Here is a 23,150-nt window from a genome sequence, read left to right on the forward strand (position 1 = left end):
TGGACTGAGTTGAAATAATTTCAAGTCATCACAGTATTCCTCATTAATGAATGAATGCCAGTAATTAAAGGCATATGAATTTACAGGATACTGGGGTAGTTTCCATTTCTGCAGTGAATATTTGATGGTTTAACAGATACTGGCACATAGAAAATAGGAATTATTCCACTAAAGTCCACTACACCATGCATTCCCTATCTACAACAACAATAACTAGTCCCTCAGTAATGGCTAGTCAGTCAAACTATCACCAGAAAATTATAAATACGTTTGTTGTGAATATAAATTCCAGCTTACTATTCAAATAAAGTTTCATGTTTTAGTGTTGCCAAGCAGATAATGTTTTAATTGTAAATTGTGCACAGATTTGAAAACATTCAGTACAACTGTCTCAGATAATCTGATAATCAGTTTATAATTATCATTTACTTTCAGCCACAACTTCCATCCAATGTCTACCAAAATGAGTTGTTGAATATACATTTTCATATTTCAACAATTTGTGACATTTGGACAGGTTTAAATTTTGAGAGATGTAGTTCACATTAATAATATGTTGACTAATAATTTGAAGAATTTTATCAAATTAAAGGGGAAGTGTACATGAAAAAATCACATTTACTTAGTCTAGTCCAAAATAATAAGAAATAATATTGAAATTAATGCATGAGTTTGTGTCAATCATGGAGTCACACTTCAAGAAAATATAATATTTTGTGATGAATCTAACAAATCATTGGAATACTCTTATTTTATTTCACAGTCACTTGGTACAATGCTAGGTAAATGGATACATGGTGTGAAATCTGAGTTTTCTTTGTTCACATTTCAAACAAGTTATCCTTTCCTAATGCTGTATCTGATATATATTTCATTAGATTTCACTGAGACACTTGGTACTGGTGACAAAGACCATTTGTCATTTTATTTTGAACTATATGAAGAATTCCAGGATTTGTGTAAAGAATGTGGATTTTATGGGCGAAAAATAATCGATATATGTGTGACATGATTTTAAGACACTCAGAAATATGGTTGAAAATTCACATTGATGTTGTCTGTGTTTGCATATTTTCCAAACATGCTTTGTTCATCAAAATTGTGTTATGAGTATTGGTGATTTGATCAAACAAAAACAAAAATATCGCTGATCATACTGATACATATTTTTCTTATAAATTCACTTCTCCCAGTAAAAGTGTGACATTTGAATTAAGGCATACTATAAATTACACAAAATGTAGTGAATAGTGATTTAGTATGGTGTCAAAACTGGCAAGAATTATGATGCATGTAACTGTCAGTTTCTTTGCCTAACAGTGAGTGGATGATGTCATTGAAAAACAAAATTCAGTCAGAATTCGAAACAGCCAACTGCATTAAGTCTTCATGATGCATTTGGATATGATTACGACATCAAAGTTTAGGTGGAAGAGGAGGGTCACATACATTGATACTACATGATTTGTTGCAGAAATGAAGTGGCAAGCATTCAACGACAGCAAGCTGGGTGTAGTGCAAAACGTCTTAGTTTTTTGTTGAGAAAGGCGACTGACTCCAGTTGAATGTTATGGTTATACATTTTGGTTCAGTGCTAGCAATGTCTGTACAATGTATGCATTTTCTTCAAACTGCAGTGTCATCACAGTGTGGAACTGACCACATAACCAGCTGATGGCCAGGCAACTGGTGGATCAAAACAGTAGTCTGTGCATCAAGACACATGAACCACACCTATACCTGCACCACATGAAATGTGTCAAATAAGTTCTAATGACATCATTCATTTATCAATCGGGCACCAATGATGTCAGTTCCAAGGGATGTAAGCCACGATTTGTTTTTGATGGACAAAGAACTCTCGGTTGATGTGGAAAATTTGAATCGATATAATGTACAAAATAATTTAGCAACTTCTGACATCTGTACTGTTTGGCTATTAAACTACTTGACAAATACATTTTGTAATGTAAAAGTTTAAAACAAAAAGATTAATTTTCATGTACACTTGCCCTTTAAGGCAAATAAGACAAAAATCTTGCAAATCAGTTTTGGTCTGTAAGTACTTTGGAGATACAAATAATGTGTTTTCAGGGAGGTGGTTGTTCAGCAATGAGGCCAGTTTGGGGAGGTGGATGGGATGAAAATCTACCATTTAATTATTTATGGCCTTCTGTCCATACTTTCTTACTGAACTGAGATAAACTTCATTTTCAATAAAGACATCATGCTCTCATTTGAAGATGTTTGAGGCTTGCTTTGCTTGTATAATTCAACATGCAACCTAATGAAACAGGTCTATGGATATGGGGCATCAGACAGAGGCACAAACATCCTACAACTATCTTGGTTATATATGCGTGCTAGAATCTATATACCACAACATTGTACAGGTTACCTGGTCATAAAACAATCTAGCTCCATGCTGATGCCAAAAGACCATGATCAAAGTTAGAAAGTTTCAAGTCTACAAAGTCTCTTTTATACATCTTAGTATAACGCATTTGTAATTAACAACTCGAAGCCGGGATCCCCATTCTGAGTTGCTTCTTCCTTGAGATACTTGCCTTGTGCAGGTCTTGGTCAGATATGGATGTGCCAAGAGTCTTGATCAAATTTGGAATCATTGCAACTCTGCACTGCCAAGTGTCTCGATCACATATCATTTATCAAGCCACTTAACCACTCTCAGAATCATCACATGTCTTGATCATTCAAACACTTGCCAAGTGTCATCACCGTAATCAGGATATGTCTTGGACACAAAAGACTTGCCAGTAATATTATGTAATTAGTATCTATTATCATAAAAATAATATTGAATTAGTAACTGTTATAACTGATCATGAAGGTTAGGAGAAATTGTCACACAATACATCCCAGACAAACATGTTATAAAAATGTTAAATGATCAATATCCATGCAAGGACAGTCATCAACATAAAAACCAGCATTTGATTGACTGGTTAATTAGGATACACAACAGGAATACACCCATACAAGCATGTTAGTGGTGCACCACTGGGAGACAGTGTCATTGAAGGCATAGTGTCAGCATCTGTCATCGCTAATCAGTATAGATAAAATGGTCTCAAACTTGGCTTTGTTGGCTAAAATTATGCATTCATACCCTCATATCACTATTATCCAACAGGGCTCAGTTATACAAAGGGATATTATCACTGTAGTGATTGCAACCCTTGTAACTCAACAGTGGAGGTGCATAGTGCAAAATAAGATAAATTGCTACACTCAGGCTTTCACTTTGAGGCTAGATATGTATAAAAGTTCCTTTATTCGTTTCCAGGTTTCTTTGTGTTGTTGTGTCAGTAAAAGTCCGGGAATATATGAAGGAACAGTGTGATGAAGTGTTGTTCCCTTACTGTTTCCATCAGCATATTTATCAAAGCAGAGAAATTCTCCTACTCACATATGAAATCTCCCACTCACCCATACCCAAATCCTTCTCCAACAATCCATCTACTTTTGATTTCCAGTCTATCAAAAAACTAATTGAGAAATAGAAGCAGTACAACTGACAGTAAGCCTTCCCAGAATACTGTGGGGACCAGGTCTGTTACCTACCTTGTCAAAGCGGGGTTGTCCTCGTATCTTGTACTGGTTTTCACTAGAGAGGTCCAGTGTCCTCAGTGCTGTGCGAAGGTAGTCAAGCTGCTGAGCTGTCACTGACATCAACCCTGAAATAAACAATGGGCTAGGTATCTGAGGGGAGGGAGGAATGGCTGTCTAACTCCACCATTCCAGTTGTGTCCAGGCATCCCTTATCAAATCTGGAAAAGTGGTTTGTTGGTTGATTGGTTGGTTGGTTGATTGCTTGCTTGCTTAATGCTGCACTCAGCAATATTCCAGTTAAATGGAGGTGATATGTAAACAATCGAGTCTGCACCAGACAATCCAATGATCAACAACATGAACATCAGTCTACACAGCTGGGATACAATGATATGTGTCAACCAAGTCAGCAAGCCTGACCACCCGATTTCATTAGTCACCTCTTACGACAAGTACGTGTTGCTGAAGACCAATTCGAACCAAGATCTTCATGAGTTCTGAAAAGGTGGATTGGTCACTGAGACCATGAACAAGACAAATAGCATAGGGTCATGATGACATGCAAGTGGTCAAGTCACACTCCGGACACCCAATCCAATTTTCTCACCTAATTATACTACTCACCTGTGATAGCAGGAATAAATTCATCAGAGCTAAGAAAAAAACAAATACCATGATCATTACGATATGACAATATGAACTGCATTAGATATGATTTCTGGACTGTATGACTGAATGTAGAGAGGCTCTCCTAAACAAGAACCTGAAAGTATACCTGTGGTGAGTCTATCAGTGTTGTCAAAGAGAGCCCAACATCCAGACTGGACCATCCCTGTCATGAACTGGAGCATCATGGGTAGTGTCAGATTCTCGTTACAGTTGATCGTGAACATCGACCTTCCAAGCATCTGTATAAAGTGCAACCAATATCAAGACAATAAGAAATCATTAGAAATCAGATGTAAAGTTGTTATACCATTGCCTATTGGGAGACTAAGACAATGACTCATATCATATTTAATTGCTGGTTTAACATACATACATCCAATACCCAAGACGTAAGTAGAAAAAGCAGGGTCTAAGAATCTTTATTCAAAGGATATCCAAAGATTTGTTATGATTTTAAGAAACAACAAAAAAAAACCCAAACATTTTACAGACATTCACGGGACATTCAGGTTACAATCAAACTAACACGATTTACAAATTATATAAACAATCCATGACATGAGGACCATAAGCTATAAAAGGCAGTGATATTGCTCTCCATTCAAGAAAAACACTTATGTATAATACAGTAATGTCTACGTTCATTCTGGAATACATGAAAACCTGGCACACTGTTTTTTAATCTACTTTCAGAATTGAGGTTTTCAAAGATGATGATAACAACATTGAGAGGGTCATTGCTTTTGAATATCAAAAGTTGATTGCTTTATCATCTTACCCTTGCAAGCTCCCTGACTGTCTCTGACTTGCCAGTGCCTGCAGGGCCGACCAGTGCACCACAGTGAAAGTTTTTGGTAGCCTGTGTGAGTGACAGGAATGCCCGCTCGGTCAGTGGGGTGAGAACCAGGCTTTGCTGGGGGCCCAGGTACTCGTAGTCGTAGTAGAAGTTGTTGCCCAGCTGCTGTATGTAGCAGGGGCTGAACTGGTAGTCAGTGGACACTGTGGTGCGGGTGCGAGTCATCTTTGGAGGCTCCTCTGTAGCACAACAGCATGTAAGCAATCAAGTTTTGTTAGATCAGTCAAACTAGTGACTGAAAGCATGAACAACATTTCACACCTTTGCGGTCAGAAGAGTCTAGGTTATAATAACTCATGATGTGGCACAAATGAGCTGCTTTGGATTTGGGATTAATAAAGATGAGTATTGCACTGTGATATCTTCAGATATTTATATGGTTGGTTGTTTTGTTGGTTGGTTGGTTGGTTGGTTGTTTAACACTGCACTCAGCAATATTCCAGCTATATGATGACAGTCTGTAAATAATTGAGAATTCAGTAATCAACAGCATGAGCTTCAATCTACGCAACTGGGATATCATGACATGTGTTAACCATGTTAGTGAGCCTGATCCTGTTAGTCGCCTCTTAGGACAAACATGGGTTACTGAAGATCAGTTCTCACCCAGATCTTCACAGGTCAGACATGTGCATGACATCAATGGCATGATATGATATACATTCATATGTGGTAAAGAGCATATGTCATCTGGCCACAGATACAGGACCGGCCCAAGACCGGAGTAATGCAAGCACTGACCTGCACTGACAGAGACCAGGGAGCGTCTGTTGACAGGTTTGCTGGTGCGGCCAGACACGCTGTTCTGCATCTCTGTCACAACTGTCTTGGCTCGGAGAACGTTTCGGATGTCCATACGGTAGCGGAGAGACTTGAGCCAGTCAAAACTGGTCTCTGAAGGAATCTCACACTGGAGCAAACCTGTGAGGATGACAACTTCTTACACTGGATGTTTCTGAACAGCACTGATGATGCTGCTGCACACAGACAACAAAATCTTCAATAAATAACCTGTTCTTGATTATTTTTAATGAATGAATCATCAGTTGAAATGATGTCTGAAAACTTACTGCTGCTGATATAATGATGAAGAGGTGAAATGACACTCTGACAAATCATTAATGATATTCCAATAAACTGCAATCCTTGCAAATGTTATTCCACCAAGTTTGCTTCTAGTATAACAAAAATTTCTTTGTTATTCAGTGAAAGGAGGAAAAACAACTCCATATAACATTTCACAACATTTACTTAAATTAATAAAGTAAGCAAGTTTGGTTTAATTTTAAACAGTTTTTTAGTGCATATATGTTGTATACGCCTACAAAAGAAACAATGGTTGAAGTGATGCTGATGTTTCAGTACAAGTTAACCACCACACACACCGTCCTGAGAAACCAACTGGTCAAATCTCGGATCACAAGACCCTTGCATGCCCAAGGGAAAGAACTCTGCACAGCAAGGAGTGGCACCCAAGCACACCTGGCCCCTGTGCCCACTAAACATAATACCGTCTAGTGATGCTACCATACTGCCTGACCACTGACCGTCCATGATATCCCTGTGATGTAGTGTCTGCTTGATGAGGCTTGTGAGCAGACACTGCAGTCTCTCTCTCATCTCCAGGCTCAGCTTCTCATTGGTTGAGGTTTCCTTCAGAATGTCAATGTACTGGTCCAGCTTTGCACACATGTTTGCCCTGAAGAAGTTGATGTGATATCAGTATTTGATTGATACCAAGATTTGACAGGTGAAGTAAAGCCTTTCCTGTTACTTACAACTTCTAGAATGCCTCTCAAACAGTCCAGTACAACAGCTATGGTTATGTTTAAGTATGGGAATTAACATGGCAATGTTAAATTATGGGACTAACCTAAACGCCAAGATCACTTTGCAGACAAATGGTGGACACTGACTCACCTTGTAAGCTTCAGATCATCAGGGTTGGGCTTCTCAAGGATCCGGGCGATGCCCCGCTCCCAGATGATGGCCTCAGACACAAGCACACACTGGATGGGAAACTGCAGTAACCAATGACGGAACGTCTGCTTTATTTCTGACTGCAGTGCCTTCTGTGGTGGTGTTGTGTCACTAAGCTGAGCTAACTCCTCCAGGATCTGTATTGGCTGTCGAGATCCTGCAGCAACCAGATCACATGTTACATATCTTATGAAGTTAGGATACACTGGTACACTGTTTTGTTCTGTTATATGTAACTAGCAATAAACAAACATTGTATCATCATCATGTTCTCGTCATTGAATAGTACTTCTGGCCAGGTAGGAACAATTCAGATGATATCAGAGAAATATAAAAACTTATCAACATCTGTGTTTGAAGATACATCAGCTATATACAACACAGTAAACAACAAGTCACAGTATCACACAAGTATTTCATTATCACTATGAAACTAAGTGTATGTTGTTTTATGCTGTCTTCATGAATGGTTATCTGCAGGTTCTGTGCTTCACTTTACAAGCAACTCTCAATTTGTCCTAGAGGAACTCATTTACGTCAGTTCTTAATCACTCCTGAAAAATAACTTGACCAATGGATATGATACCCAGTATGTATGAAATGCAAACATGTTGCCAATAGTTACTGAATCTTTTTTAAATGAAGACATATATCTGTGAAACACATAAAAACATACAGTGGGTCACTTAGCAGGGTTTTTAAAACCAGGACAAATTAATTGCAAAACTGAATAATGACACACTGTGATAGGTTTATATAGTATTATAATCCAAGCACCTTCCATGGCTAAAAATAGATTTGGACATTCCAGCTGTGAACTCCACACTGTTAGCATCATTCTAAATAAGGAAGTTTTAGAGTTTTAGTGGATTAGAGTTACGTCCCATCTGTATCAAGATGGCAAACGACATGACAAAACAAAGTCTATTCCAGCTGATATTGTGTCTCTCCTGTGTCATAGAAGAGCTGGTATTCAGTACTTTTGTCACATAATAAAACAATGACTGACTTCAGTTCTGTTGATCCAATGTTGAATATCTCGTCTCAGTGAATATCACATGTGAATACACACAAGTTAACAACTAACATAATTAGGCCATTTCACCCCAAGATTGCAATGAATATTTCTGACTAACAGTGCAAAACTTCCCCATGTTATTAGTTGCAAGCCTCTCCATGAAGCCATGTTAATACATCACAAGAGGTTACAGCCACAACCAGACACGAGCCTCTCCATGAAGCCATGTTAATACATCACAACAGGTTACAGCCATGACCACACTCAAGTCTCTCCATGAAGCCATGTTAATACATCACAACAGGTTACAGCCACAACCAGACACAGGCCTCTCCATGAAGCCATGTTAATACATCACAACAGGTTACAGCCATGACCACACTCAAGTCTCTTCATGAAGCCATGTTAATACATCACAACAGGTTACAGCCACAACCAGACACAGGCCTCTCCATGTAGCCATGTTAATACATCACACCAGGTTACAGCCATGACCAGACACAAACAGGGATACATATCATTTGAAAAGGTTAGCCCAAGTCAATAGTTCGGCACAGTTACATACCATACTTATCAAAACCAAACACTGAAATTAAGGGAAGGTGGATCATATCAGTAAGAAAAACTGTAAGGGTAATGTCAAACCAGTATTTCATGCTGGTGAGATGCTATACTCCATTTAACACTACGTCATACTGTCATTTACTTGAATGCTTATGATTATGACAATAGATAACAAATGACAAACACCACTCATCATCATCATCATCATCATCATATCATCAGACATAGAACATATCAAATAGAAAGGCTTACCTTCCTCCATACGAGCTTGTACACATGCCTGAAGCATAACGGTCATAGTGTTTTTACTCAGGTTCTCTAGACTACGCAGCCACTTGGTAGCCTGGGGAAAGCTGGCTAGTTTAGCATAGAGTGGTACCTCCTCTCCAAGATTCCCCACAACAGACACCACCTGGAGTTTATCAGCTGTAACAGAGACAATTTGAACCTGAATCTTCAAAAGCTTAATCTTGTAGGATGAAGAGGTTTACCCTTTGGGATGAAGAGTTTAATCCTGAGGGATGAAATTTTCCTCCTGTACGGTGAGGAGTTTTTATTCTGGAGGATGAAGAGTTTTGATCCTGTAGGATGAAGTGTTTCACCCTGCAGGATGATGTCTGTACAGTTTTACACTGTTAAGTGGACAGTTTTACTCACTTAACACTTTACACTGTAGGATCGACAGTCGAATTATAAAGCAAGGTCAGGTTTTACATGAGTCAAAGGTTTCTGGACAGTTTTATAGTTAGATGCAATGCCAACACATAAGAGAGAAATTACCATTAAGGGCGAAGTCCAGAGTGGAGTTGAGTGATGTGATTTCTGGTGGGAGGGCAAAGATGAGGTTCTGTATCCCTGGGAAGCACCTGCGGACATAGGGGACAAGTGCCTTGGGGTTCCGCGAGATGCCAGACATATCTACCATCTCTTGGTCACTGAGGAAATACAGACGAGGGAACTGGGAACGGGACTTTTCAATGTACACATTGATGTCCTTTAGAATTTCCTCCTGAAAAAAAGGGTTTTAATTTAAGTTTGAGGGCTAACAACAACCCAACATACATGTGGAGGGATCTGCCCATGTGTGTGTGCATGACACCTACCTGTGTCTGTATTACACCTGTCTATGTATGTGAATCAACACCTGCCTGTTTGTGTGTGTGTGACACCTGCCTCTGTGTGTGTCTGACAACACCTACATGTGTGTGTCTGACAACACCCACCTGTGGGTGTACGAGAACACCTGTCTGTATGTGTTTATGACCCCTGTGTATACATGTGTGTGAGAGTGAGAGACAACATCTACCTGTGTTTGTATTAGAGACAGAAGCATGGAGCGGAGGTTGTTCCCTTGCAGAAAGCGGTAGCCCTTCTCTCCCCACTTCCTGCCCACAACAGACATCACACTGGAGTCATTGGACACAACTCTCATCCAGTCCTGAAATAATGCAGAGAACACTGAAACAACCACTACACCATTCCTTACTTCAACACTTGGGCAACAAGTTACCATGCTAGTTATCGAAGAGACAATCAACAAGACAACTTCACAAGTCCATACAAACAAAATGACAGACAATAAAAAGTGTACGCCAATCAAAAACTCAGGATTTACATTAATTCAGGTCTACGTCACAACAAAGACACAACAAAGAACAGTACAAATACTAACTTAAAACCTATCAATAAATCACAGATCAGGTCTACAGCCAAGAGCGAGAAATTGTTGTCAATGATGAGCACTTTCCGCAAACAACTTTTGACAGGTCTTCACTGTCACTCATACTTTTCAAGCTTCTACACAAATACATATGAGTGCAATAGAAACCACTGACAAAGACAATAAAAATACTAAATGGCAAACAAACCTTAAACTGGTTGTGAACATGTTCTTCAAATTTGGTGGCTTGTCCTGAGAATTTCCGATACAGTTCAGGCTTCTCAAATATTTTCAGCAGATACAACCACTGGAGTAAAACAGAGAGCATGAACAGTGTTGACTTCAGCATCATAGTACAGAAACTGATTTACAAAGCTGTGTCCATGGTCTACCTACAGAAGCAAACAAACACGATCAAAGCTGTTCCTGACACAGTTGATCATGTTCATGTTCCAGTAAGCAAGCATCCAACAGTCAAGTTGGCCAGTGGTCAATGCTGCGAGGAATGGCCATCATTGCTAGGTTATGAAGATATCTCATCTACCTAGTCTCCTTTCATACCTGAATGAATTAACTTGAATATCTGAATTTAATGTCATTTATATTTTACAGAAAAATAGTGCTTGGTGATCAAGAAACTCATCAATCATTGATTACAGATATACAAGAGTATTTAAGGTTCTAATAACTATGTTGGCACAATTCAGTGTTTAACTGCCTCACCTTTCTCTGTGAAGTGAGCCAGAGGTCTGTGATCTCATCCACCTGTCTGAGGGCACGACACCAGTGTGTCACAGTCTCCTCCATGTCCCCTAAGTAGGGCGAGCAAGCCATCGCATCCAGGCTGATTCGACTGTCCTGAAGTAGGAATACAAGAATATAACTCAGTACATCCAGGCTGATTCGACTGTCCTGAAGTAGGAATACAAGAATATAAATCAGTACATCCAGGTTGATTCGAATATCCTGAAGTAGGAATACAACAATATAAATCAGTACATCCAGGCTGATTCGAATGTCCTGAAGTAGGAATACAACAATATAAATCAGTACATCCAGGCTGATTCGAATGTCCTGAAGTAGGAATACAACAATATAAATCAGTACATCCAGGCTGATTCGACTGTCCTGAAGTAGGAGTACAAAAATATAAATCAGTACATCCAGGTTGATTGGACTGTCTTGAAGTAGGAATACAACAATATAAATTGGTATATCCAGACTGACTCGACTGTCCTGAAGTAGGAACGTTACACTACAATCAGTACTAGGAAAGGTTTGACTAAACCTAAGCATAATGGCCTAACTTACCTCCAGCTGGTATTTGAGTTCCTCCACCTCGATTAGGGTGTAGAAGTCATCAGATGCAACATCCAGACCCCGTAGGGTCCCAGCTGCCATTGCTGCCCTTTCCTGGCGATACCTTTCCAGCTTAGACTGATGTCTGCTAGGTGAGGATGTACGCTTTGTTGGCTCTGAAGAAGTGATGGAGATAACTGGTAAGCCATAGTTTGAAACAATTTTTATCTACTAGCTGGTATGGGGTGAAGTCAAAAACAAGATCATTATACGTATTTTGTATTTCTGTTTGGTCTCAGATGAACTAAAATTGTTTGTTGATCACTGTATTTCAGTTTTATATGCCAGTGTAGTGTGAGAGTAAGGACCAATGTGACTCAGGATACAGATTTTCACAACTTTAAACAACAAAGTATTGTATGATGTTGGCAGACAAAAGATGATGAATGAAGGATGAAAAACCAACAAGTAGCAGATCATGTTCAGACTAAGGCATAAAGCTAATGTCACAAGTTTGGGATATTGGGGATTTATCATGGAAAGACATGTAATCTCTAGAAGCCTACCTTTCACAAAGAGACTGTCAGGAATGTGCTTAGCAAGCTTGAACTCTCTAGCTTCCCAGAACTTTCGAATCTTTCCAAATTTAAGTTCAAGGTCATACTCATTGACTGCTGACAAATAGACAGACTGGATGAGGTCAGCATGCTCTACAAGGCTGTATGAGAGAAGATCAGAAACCAAGAACTGCTGAGTCGGGTCATAGGGCTCATTCATACCCAGGAATATTGCCTTCCAGTGGCGCTCCTAGAAACAAGGCAGTTAAAAAGACATTATTAGGCATCAAAATTGGTAGATTTCACACCGTTACATATCAATGTGAACGCACAGAAAACATCTAGGTGATACCATTCCAGGAACCCGTCTTAAGATTTAATCAGAGCAAACACTGTGATTGCTCTGATCATTTGTGATTGTTCAGGACATTTGATCTTCCAGTGATTTTAGAAATGGCCCAAATATTTCTCATGGTAGAGTGATGTGAGTGAGTACTGTTTTTACACCACTTTTACCAGTGTTCCAGGAATATCACGATGAGGGACACTAGAATTGGGCTTCAAACACTGTACCCCATCTGAGGAATCAAACGCTTTGGCATGAAGAGCAAATGTTATAACCACTAGGTGACACGTCCACAATCACCATGGAATTCTTTCAAAGCTTGGATGGATCAAATAGTGGAAACAGTTTCAATCATGTCATTAAAAGCCAATGTTTCTAACAGACATCTTGGATACCATATTGGCAAAAAAGGATGCAAGTTTAGATCCCCAGGTGAACAACAGGATGCTATCTTATCAGATGTGTGCTAAAACACTGATTTGATTGCTTATTATGTTTTGGAGCACAGTGTGGAGGCAGGTACTGTTTTTCAGTAGGAGAGTGAGAAAGCATATGTGTACCTTGAGAGCTTCGTTGGAGAGTCTGTGGAGTAGTGGCAGATCCTTCTTGAACTCCTGCAGTGAGGTGAACCAGGTACTCAGCACACGGTCGCCATAAGGCAGGTGGGGTTTCAGCTGTGCTGCTGCTGACTGCCATTCCATCACCTTCTCCAGAGACTTCTTTATATGCATCTGTTTTGAAGAAAGTGAGTTTGGTTACACGCTGCTCACCATCTGCTTCCATTCCTTATTGGTACCAATAATCCACACAGTACAAGCTATCCAGATGACCTTCCTGAACAGCATCAGCTTCCATTCTTTGATGGCACTTGTGGACACTTCAACATATCTCCAAAGTATACACACCAACAAACTCACCTTCTTGAACAGGATCTGCTTCAACTCCTTGATGGCGCCTGTGAAGGTCCACATATCTCCAAAGTATACACATCAACAAACTCACCTTCCTGAACAGCATCTGCTTCCATTCTTTGATGGCGCTTGTGGACACTTCAACATATCTCCAAAGTATACACACCAACAAACTCACCTTCTTGAACAGGATCTGCTTCAACTCCTTGATGGCGCCTGTGAAGGTCCACATATCTCCAAAGTATACACACCAACAAACTCACCTTCCTGAACAGCATCTGCTTCCATTCTTTGATGGCGCTTGTGGACACTTCAACATATCTCCAAAGTATACACACCAACAAACTCACCTTCTGGAACAGGATCTGCTTCAACTCCTTGATGGCGCCTGTGAAGGTCCACATATCTCCAAAGTATACACACCAACAAACTCACCTTCCTGAACAGCATCTGCTTCCATTCTTTGATGGCGCTTGTGGACACTTCAACATATCTCCAAAGCTGCTGACGAACATCCATCTCCACGGTCATCTTGTTGAGGAACTTGAGATCATATGGCTCCCCACAGATAGCCTCACGCCACTTGCTGGCTTCCTTTAGCTGACTCTGGACTGAGAAGAACTCCTCCCGGATCTAGAATAACACTCTCAAGTCAGTGCATGTGTCACCTCATGATGATACATGAAGCCTGGTGATCACATTTTGTTCATACAAAAGATATATCTAAGAGTACTTCTGAAATTTAGCATATCAACCTTTAGACATGCAAGGCCAAAATAAATAATGTCTGTTCCATGGCTTGATTTAAGAGATATTAACCAACTGACACCAAACCTAAGAGAACAACCTGGTTGCACCAGCCAAATTGCAGTTGCACTGCTTTTATTGCAATATGTAGATGCAACTATTTACATGTTTTATTCAGAAGTATACCCACTTTGCAATATTGGGTTGCACCAGTGCAAGTAACAGAGCACTAAATGAGCCATGTGTTATGATGTGAAATATGAAATAAACCAAACAATATGACCAACCAAGTGACAATCTTGATCATTTCCGAACAGTTTTCTGTGTCAACATTTTAGAATTAAAGTATGTTTGACTGTAGATATCAATTGGCAGAAGGGAAACTTAAAAAGTGTAAACATTATATAACTCAAAATGTTTTGTAGACTTCTTATTTGATTGTTAGCCGATGCCTGAACATCCAACAAACCTACCCCTTTCATGACTCTGAGTATCTTCATGGGGTTGTTGTCTGGGTCCAGGAAGATGCCACTGGTGGCCTGTTCCGAGAGCTCCTTAGCCGCTTTCTCAAGACGCTGCATGAAAAAAACCCATAGTATATGGCTGCACAAGAATATGCACAAATTGCTAATGAATCCAGCTTACTTTCTCAACATACCATGTGCTGTTACAGCCCTAAAACATGCAAACTCTCATTCTCCAACACAGACATCTGGTAGTCTTAGCCTTGAGATCACTTTGTTAGTCTGTAGCACAAAGGTTTGGCACTTTTCTGCTCCACTGTAGGGGATACATATCAAGTAACAGGTAGGAGACATGTAAAAGGCAACAGGTAGGGTATGCATCACAGGTCACAGGTAGGGTATGCATCACGGGTAACAGGTAGGGTATGCATCACAGGTAACAGGTAAGTAGGGTTTGCATCACAGGTAACAGGTAGGTAGGGTATGCATCACAGGTAACAGGTAGGGTATGCATCACAAGTAACAGGTAGGGTATGCATCACAGGTAACAGGTAGTTAGGGTATGGATCACAGGTAACAGGTAGGGTATTCCTGCATGCATTTTGTTCAGCCTGTAGAACTTTATGCATGTAGAAATTTGGGAGATATGATCACAACATTTTAATTGATTAAGAAAATCACAAACAGAACATTAATATCACCCAAAAATATGTTAGTAGTCTGTCAGACTCAAATCACAACAATCATAAATCCTTTGGAAAGATGTGACATATACAAACAATTAAATGAATTTAATTGCATTTGTGTTCATAATCAAAGAAATGGCATCATCACTGTGATAACTATCTAAATCAGAACAGCCACATGGATATGTCATATAGATATATCATCATGGATATGACTTTCACTCTCCTGTCTTCTTTCTGTATTTTTGTGTCATTAGCATGACTTTTAATGTGTCATCAGTTACTCCTTGTTTCACATCTTTCCATGACAATTAAGTGTTTATGTGTAACTATTATACCTAAAGCTGAAATGGAATGTTCACATCAAATACATGAGTAGTACATCTCAAAAGCTGAAGCAGTATAATATTTTCTAGAGATAAGTTTTGTATTTTTCACAAAGAGTTATCTGCCTTTGCATGAGTGTTATGTCAAACACCACTGTATACCATAACTAGGCTGGGGTTCTGCAGTGCCTCTTGCTGTTGTTTCTTGGTCTTTGCATGAGCAAGACGCTGTAGCAGGACAAACTCAGATATGAGAAGATGACATCAAAGTGGGGCAATTCAAACTATGAATTTCCAGAAAATCATATCACGCTCACATTATAACAACATGGTCATCAGGAGGCGAATCCAAGACTAAAGAAGTGGGAAATTTACATTACACTGCACCAGGTGATTAGACCACTCTCTAGCTGAAGGTTTTTGACAGCACTACCCTGTATGTGTCCTCTAGATATTACATCTTCACCTCACTCCATCTTTCCAGGGGTACATCCCCTCCCTACATCCTACCCTGTATGTGTCCTCTAGATATTACATCTTCACCTCACTCCATCTTTCCAGGGGTACATCCCCTCCCTACATCCTACCCTGTATGTGTCCTCTAGACATTACATCTTCACCTCACTCCATCTTTCCAGGGGTACATCCCCTCCCTACATCCTACCCTGTATGTGTCCTCTAGACATTACATCTTCACCTCACTCCATCCTTCCAGAGGTTCCTACATCCTTCCTGGTACGAGTCCTCCAAATGTGTCTTCCCCACACTGTCACTCTAACCCTTAACCCAACCTTCCTATGGTACATGGCCTCATCATATCTGATCTGCTATGGGTTATCAGCATATTTCCTCCCTACAGCTAGCCTACCTGGTATGTGTCTTCTAACTGCTGTGTCATCAGTGGAGTCTGGATGTTGACAAACTCCGACGCCTCCTGCATCTCCATGAGGAAGGCCTCCCACGATGCCCACACCTGTTCCTCCAGCTTCTCCTCCTCTGGGTACAGCTGGCGGTAACTCATTCGGATCACCTGATACACATAAACATGACTTTCCTCCAACTGATCAACAAATATTGCAAACCTCAAACAAAACATATCATCTTGGTCTTCTTGTGTTGTTAAATGATGACTGCTGAGTGCACTGTTCCACAACTGAAAAGGTCTGAGACTCATGTAGAACTCATAAATTGTAGTTCCCTCAAGTTACATCAGATACAAAGTCCTTCAAAATCTAATCTGTGCGTATTTCATGACCTTCTTCCTCATAATGAACTGGTATCTCACAGATCCATGGCTAACAAAATCACCATTCCTGCAAGGAAGGTCCCCTCACCTCATATAGAGACTTGATGTACTCCACCCGCTGCTGGTACGTGATGGTATTTTTCTTGTACTGGGAGAAGTTCTTGGCAAACACAGCAAATGCATCAACTGTAGACCGCTTGTCTTTCATGTTCTGAAAGCATATGAAAGTACTGCTAGACACTGGTTGTTACAATTTTCTCTTCTTCTACTGTTAGCTGAGTAAAGCTTTTGTGATGGTACCAGTATTGGCCTTCAGTCATATAGGTCTGTGGGTGAGTTTGGTTTTATGCTACACTCAGCAATATTCCAGCTATATAGTGATGGTCTGTAAATGATCAAGTCTGAACCAGACAATCCAGTGATGAACAGCATGATCATCAACCCACATAACTGGGATATGATGGTATGTGTCAACCAAGTCAGCGAGCTTGACCACCCGATCCTGTTAGTCGCTTCTTACATCTAGTATGAGTTCCTGAAGATCAGTTCTAACCTGGATCTTCATGGGTCACAGATCTATGTGTGAGACTGAGTATGAAAGAACACAAAGAGCTACTGGTCCTACCTGAATGACAGTAACCATCTCCTCACAAAACGACCGGGCGAGGTTCTTGGCTTCATCTGACACAAATGTGATGAGTTCCTGGTACACATCATCAAGTCTGGGTAGGAGCCCTTCATGTATTGCAGAGCAGTCAACGTACAGCAGGCCATTCTCTGTGACAAAACTTTTATCAAAGTTGCGGACCTTTTCAGACCACTGGCGTAGTTCAGTTAGCTTTTGCTGCAAGAGTGATTGCTGGGAATTATTAATGGTATGCAGAGGTAAAATGGGGCATAAAACAAGATATTTAAGACATTGTGCACTCACACAGCAACATGCATATATTTATGTGTGTGGCTGTTTATACAAATTCAGGGCCCATTGTGACAGTATGCCATAGTTTACCATTGTTTGTTTGTTGTTTCTTGTTTAACACCACACTCCACCATATTCCACCTATATGGCAATGGTCTGAATCCAGTGATCAACATCATGAGCATTGATCAATACAACTGGGAATTATGATGACATTTTCAACCAAGCTACGCCAGCCTGATCATCTGATCCCATTAATGGACGCCTCTTACGACAAGCATGGGTTGCTGAAGACCAATTCTAACCCAGATCTTTATGGGTTTAAACTGTTCTGTCCTGTTCTCACCTCAATAGCAAATGCTGCTGCTCCCTTGAACTCCCTGACAGACATGTTGTTCCACCTGTGGCAGTATTGGTGGATCTCATTGAGCCACTTATTGAACTCACAGTACTGCTCAATCTCTTCCATCGCCATGGCCATCAACTCAGACTGGGTTTTGAGCACCTCCTGGAACTCTGAGCTGCACAAAAAAATCACAAGCTCAAGTCATTAGAAAATCCAAATCCTTGGTCATTCTAACATAACACACACAAAAGCTATCCACCAGTGATATATAATTTTTCACTGTAAAAATTACTTTTCCAATCCCTGCCTTATAGAAAAACTGCCTTTACCAACTGAGAAAGATAACATACATGAAAACATTTCTCACTGGTTGTTTCATTTATCATAGTGTTTCTTGGCAACAGGAATGTTACAGTTAAAACATTTTATGCTTTGCATTTACAAGTCCCGTGACTAATAACTGTGTAGAAGGCAGTCTGGGTTATCAATGGTAATAACATGTTAGCAATTTGAGCAAGCAAATGTGAGGAAAAGGAGCTGTATAAATGGCCATTAGTGTTTACCTTATTAAGTCAATAGTATTGTTTCCTTTCTATAATACAGTGTTTCCTACGTACACTAGTTTCTTTTGCTCACACACTACAAGGTTTTGCATTATATTCTACGACTATGAGTCCTCCCTCTTACTCCATGACTAGTTTTTCCTCCAGACTGGCACGAGACAGGGGAGAGTACTGCCCCATGAAGCCCTCGCCTTCCACCACCAGCAGCCCTTCATCTGCCTTCATCACTACAAGGTCAGGGGTTGCCACCCCAAGGTCATCCTCCTCCTTTCGTGGACTTGCTACAATAGAATTAGCCGAATTGATGAACCATTTCACAGTATAAAACGACCAAGAATTTCCTCTACAAGAACCTATCTTACATCAATGGAACATAAAGGTGTAGAGTCAACTGTCTATACACTCTGGGGTATTCCTTGGAAAAGGGGTATTCCTACAAAATGAGATTCATTCAATGATTATTATCATTTCAAAACTTTCTGAATGACATTTCTTTCCAGCAACTGATCACAATCAGACTTTAATGACATTATTGCTGTAACTTATATTGTAAACTGACTTACAATGTTTGGGAAGACTGGGCAGTGGCTCGGGGTCTTCCGGCTGGTTAGGATCAAGGCTGGTTTCCTTCTCTGTGACCTCTATCTCTGACCCTTCACCTTGCGAGTCCTTCTCTGACACAGTAGCAAGTGTCTGGCTACGTGTCTCCTGCCGGACAGAGCTGACCTGAGAGGCCCCTGCTATGCTCTTGGAACTGATTTTACTACCATCAGTCAAGGAGCTGGGCCTACAACAAACACACATAATCAGCTACATCCCAATCACTATCTTATATTAGTCATAATATACTTATCTCAAAGGAGAGGAGATGTAGCCAATGCAACACATGCACAGGTTCACACTGAAACTCTTGACTGAGGCAAATATTTCCAATCTTACCTTTATCAGTGAAGAAACATTACCAACTTCTTTAAACTTCTTTAAACATGCAATAGCTTATCTACTGTATTCCCCATGTGCAGCACTTACTTGGCATCACTGGATCGATGAGTGCTGTCGTATGACTTTGCAGCAGGGTCCGTCTCGTCTGTGATGTCATGTTCTGGCACAGACCCATCCATTGGCACAGCCTTAGCACACAGAACAGTCGGGATGCCATGCAGGGTAGATGTGAGCACCTTCTGGAAACGTTCCTTGGATGGGGACAAACCCAATACCTCTGAAACACAATAGAGGTAGATTGAAACATTTGCTGCCATAGTTACCAAAAAGTTTGAAGTGATATATTAATTTCACTATATTAATAGTCTCTGTCCACGTGCCCCATGAAGATCTGTGTTAGAATTGGACTTAAGCAACCCATGCTTGTTATATGAGGTGACTAATGGGATCAGGTGATCAGGTTTGCTGACTTGGTTGACATATGACACATTTGCATAATAAGATGCTCATGATGTTGATGAATGGATTGTCTGGTCCGGACCTGATTATTTAATCATGTAGCTGGAATATTGCTGTGTGCAGCATTGAAAAATAAACCCAAGCAAACTCTGTCCAAGTTCTCACCGTGTTTTGTGAAGACAAGGTTTGCCTTGAAGAATCCATCCCTTGGTGCATCAGTGATGCAAAGCACCTTTTCCACAAAACTGATGACCTGTGTCTTGGTCACATGGAACATGTGCTCCACAATAAGCTGGTCCACCAACTTCACAAAGTTACCCAGGCGTCTACAACATGCATCACAATGAAACAATAAGCAATCAGCCATGGTCCAGCTGACAGTGATCGACAGCTAACATTGGTCGACAGCTAACAGTGGTCGACAGCTAACAGTGGTTGACAGCTAACAGTGGTTGACAGTTAACAGTGGTCGACAGCTAACAGTGGTCGACAGTGTCAAAAATATAATGTCAACCAGGTCATAACTCACAGTGCTGTTTCACATGCATATGAATATCATGAAATGTAACTTTGCCTCTGTGATAAGAATACACTGATAGTTTTTTTCCTTCTTGCTTCCCTTTTCGAAACTGAATAAACTGTTCAAAGTTCCTCACCAAACTGTGAGACCAGCATTAATTTCTGTCAGGACAGATAATCTGTCCTTATCCCTCTTAAATAATTGTCTGTTTGCAACATCAAGTGTTTTGGAGACACAGTAAGAGTACTTTTCCAATATTCACTAGTCTCTGACTACAAGGCAGGTGGCTGTATGTTTCTGTAGGTGCATCAACACCTACCCTGTCTCACTCTTAGCGATGCGCAGGTTCTCCTCTCTCTGTTCCTTCTTCGTGCGCTGGAGATGCAAAGAGTCCTTGGAGCTGCATCAGGCAGATGGCAATATTCAGGCATCAACCAATATTAATAGGAAGTAATTATCATGTCATGTCTTTCATAAAAGACTACAAATTTATTCAACTGCCCATTATAGACATTTCTTACAAGAATTGGTCAAGCAATATTTCATGACATGATATTCACTAGTATTTAAATATGGCTGGTGTAACATTTGACCAGTGATCATAAGCATGTAACATCCTTTCTCCCCCTTCCATGCCTGGGGATGCAACTACTCACAAGAATGTCTTCTTCTTCACCTGCTCCTCACAGTAACGCAGTTTCTTGAACGACTCCTCAGCTGTCACCTCTACCACCATCTTACAGTAGCTGTAACACCCACAACAAACTCAACAATAGGAATATTCTGCTGACCCAAATCACCAGATTTGGTGAATTAAACTAATAAGCATTACAACAGTCTCATGTTTCATGTCATGGAACAAAGCTGACAGTAGGAGTCTTTACACAAATTAATTTTAGTCATGCAACAATGTGTTTATGATAACACTAAATATATCACAAAAAGCACTCATCCAGGTTCGAAAATCCCAAAGTTCACATTTTATACACTTTGATTCCATCAGCTAAATTTATAGCTTCTCTATGCATTATCACTCTGCACCAGGGATATGTCTGACTAAACTGTTTCTATGATACAGAGCAAATGGTACATATTCAAATCAAATGCAATTTTCTATCCTGAGATGATACGGTAAATAAACATCAATAATTCAAGTTGTAACAAGTTTTCACAAGCTGACCTGAAGAATCTCTCCAAGAGTTTATCAGCCTGGATGTTCTTGTAGTTGATGCTGTTCTCATACTCCCCCAGCTGGTAGGTTTTGCTGAAGCACACAATCAAATACATGGACTTTCCACTTGATTTGAATATTGGCAAAGTGATGTTCATCTTAGATAATAGTGAATCTGGATCTGCCTTCAAAATCATCCATAACTGCCAAACTTCAATGGACATCTAGTTCTTTAATGAGATCAGGCACACACTGCTTGTAGTAAAGATGTTGATCACCTGAAACTGATCCTTGTGTACGCTACTTCTAATGGCAGATGTGACATATCACGTTTGTTGTTTTAGTGTATGCATATGTAACATGTACGTTTTCATGTTTCAGTACAAGATAAGCAGGTATAGACTGTAACTCAACATTTAGTTTTACAACTTGGTGATGACATTAAGTACCCCTTTCCCCAGGCCTGAAATTAAAAGCACTCACTCTGTTTCAAAGGGTAGAAAGTTTATCGTGATCACTTCTTTCAGCAACCTGCAAATACAAAAGTCAGATTTGCATTTGTAATTCTCTGTGTGTGTGTATGTGTGCTGTGTTTGCTTAAATCTCAGCCACACATTATACAGTGAATCCCACATCAAGGGGCTGTTCATTGCTAAGGAACAGAATATATGTCTGGAACCCCATTTTTGTAACTGATTGTATGAATTATAATTTAGGTATTCATTGTTGCCGAAAGTTTAGTGAAACTGTTTTGAAGCCATGGTAGTTGGTCACTGACCACATACAATCATCCTGGTTTGACAACGTTCACAAAAAAACAAAAAAATTATCACTCTGAGAACAAGCATGGAGTCCTTCACACATCATGACACCATGGATCACTTCTATCAAGGATCACAACCACACCAAGGATCACTACCGTGGATAACTGCTACCTATTATCACTTCTACCAAGGATCACTACCACACCAAGGATCACTGCAACCATGGATCACTACCACGCCATGAATCAATACTACCATTGATCACTACAACCATAGAACACTACCACACCGAGGACCACTACCATCAAAAGGATCACTACCACACCAAGGATCACTACTACCACAGTTCGCTACTACCAAGGATACAGGATCACTACAACCATGGATCCCTGCCACCAAGTATTGCTGCTACAAACCATCACAAATAACAAAATAATTTCTACCCTTTACTATTGTTTTTAAACATCAGTCATGGGTGTATCTGCAATAAACTTGTTCTATAAACATGTTGGGAAAAGTGCATCACAACCTTTGATGCTGATAGTGTGATATTAAGAACTGTTG

At 40.1% G+C, this 23,150-nt stretch overlaps 1 protein-coding gene across 1 annotated transcript in view; it reads right to left on the reverse strand.

Moving 5' to 3' along the window:
- Window positions 1-23,150, reverse strand: part of LOC137256597 (dynein heavy chain domain-containing protein 1-like) — a 159,752-nt gene that overhangs the window by 125,408 nt on the left and 11,194 nt on the right. The window contains exons 12-39 of the mRNA XM_067794472.1: window positions 22,306-22,353; window positions 21,832-21,915; window positions 21,308-21,397; window positions 20,971-21,051; window positions 20,297-20,457; window positions 19,760-19,949; window positions 19,294-19,517; window positions 18,855-19,011; window positions 18,168-18,342; window positions 17,528-17,746; window positions 16,991-17,113; window positions 16,525-16,686; window positions 14,654-14,755; window positions 13,869-14,066; window positions 13,083-13,253; window positions 12,186-12,426; window positions 11,632-11,795; window positions 11,044-11,178; window positions 10,529-10,627; window positions 9,967-10,098; window positions 9,441-9,669; window positions 8,913-9,086; window positions 7,019-7,235; window positions 6,646-6,797; window positions 5,840-6,019; window positions 5,021-5,277; window positions 4,349-4,481; window positions 3,586-3,698 (exon numbers count right to left, since the gene is read on the reverse strand). Coding sequence (XP_067650573.1) covers window positions 3,586-3,698; window positions 4,349-4,481; window positions 5,021-5,277; window positions 5,840-6,019; window positions 6,646-6,797; window positions 7,019-7,235; window positions 8,913-9,086; window positions 9,441-9,669; window positions 9,967-10,098; window positions 10,529-10,627; window positions 11,044-11,178; window positions 11,632-11,795; window positions 12,186-12,426; window positions 13,083-13,253; window positions 13,869-14,066; window positions 14,654-14,755; window positions 16,525-16,686; window positions 16,991-17,113; window positions 17,528-17,746; window positions 18,168-18,342; window positions 18,855-19,011; window positions 19,294-19,517; window positions 19,760-19,949; window positions 20,297-20,457; window positions 20,971-21,051; window positions 21,308-21,397; window positions 21,832-21,915; window positions 22,306-22,353 — 4,411 coding nt within the window. The remainder of the gene's footprint in view (window positions 1-3,585; window positions 3,699-4,348; window positions 4,482-5,020; window positions 5,278-5,839; window positions 6,020-6,645; window positions 6,798-7,018; window positions 7,236-8,912; window positions 9,087-9,440; window positions 9,670-9,966; window positions 10,099-10,528; window positions 10,628-11,043; window positions 11,179-11,631; window positions 11,796-12,185; window positions 12,427-13,082; window positions 13,254-13,868; window positions 14,067-14,653; window positions 14,756-16,524; window positions 16,687-16,990; window positions 17,114-17,527; window positions 17,747-18,167; window positions 18,343-18,854; window positions 19,012-19,293; window positions 19,518-19,759; window positions 19,950-20,296; window positions 20,458-20,970; window positions 21,052-21,307; window positions 21,398-21,831; window positions 21,916-22,305; window positions 22,354-23,150) is intronic.

The sequence above is a fragment of the Haliotis asinina genome, chromosome 11 (genome assembly GCF_037392515.1).
Source record: "Haliotis asinina isolate JCU_RB_2024 chromosome 11, JCU_Hal_asi_v2, whole genome shotgun sequence".
Classification (NCBI taxonomy): Eukaryota; Metazoa; Mollusca; class Gastropoda; order Lepetellida; family Haliotidae; genus Haliotis; species Haliotis asinina.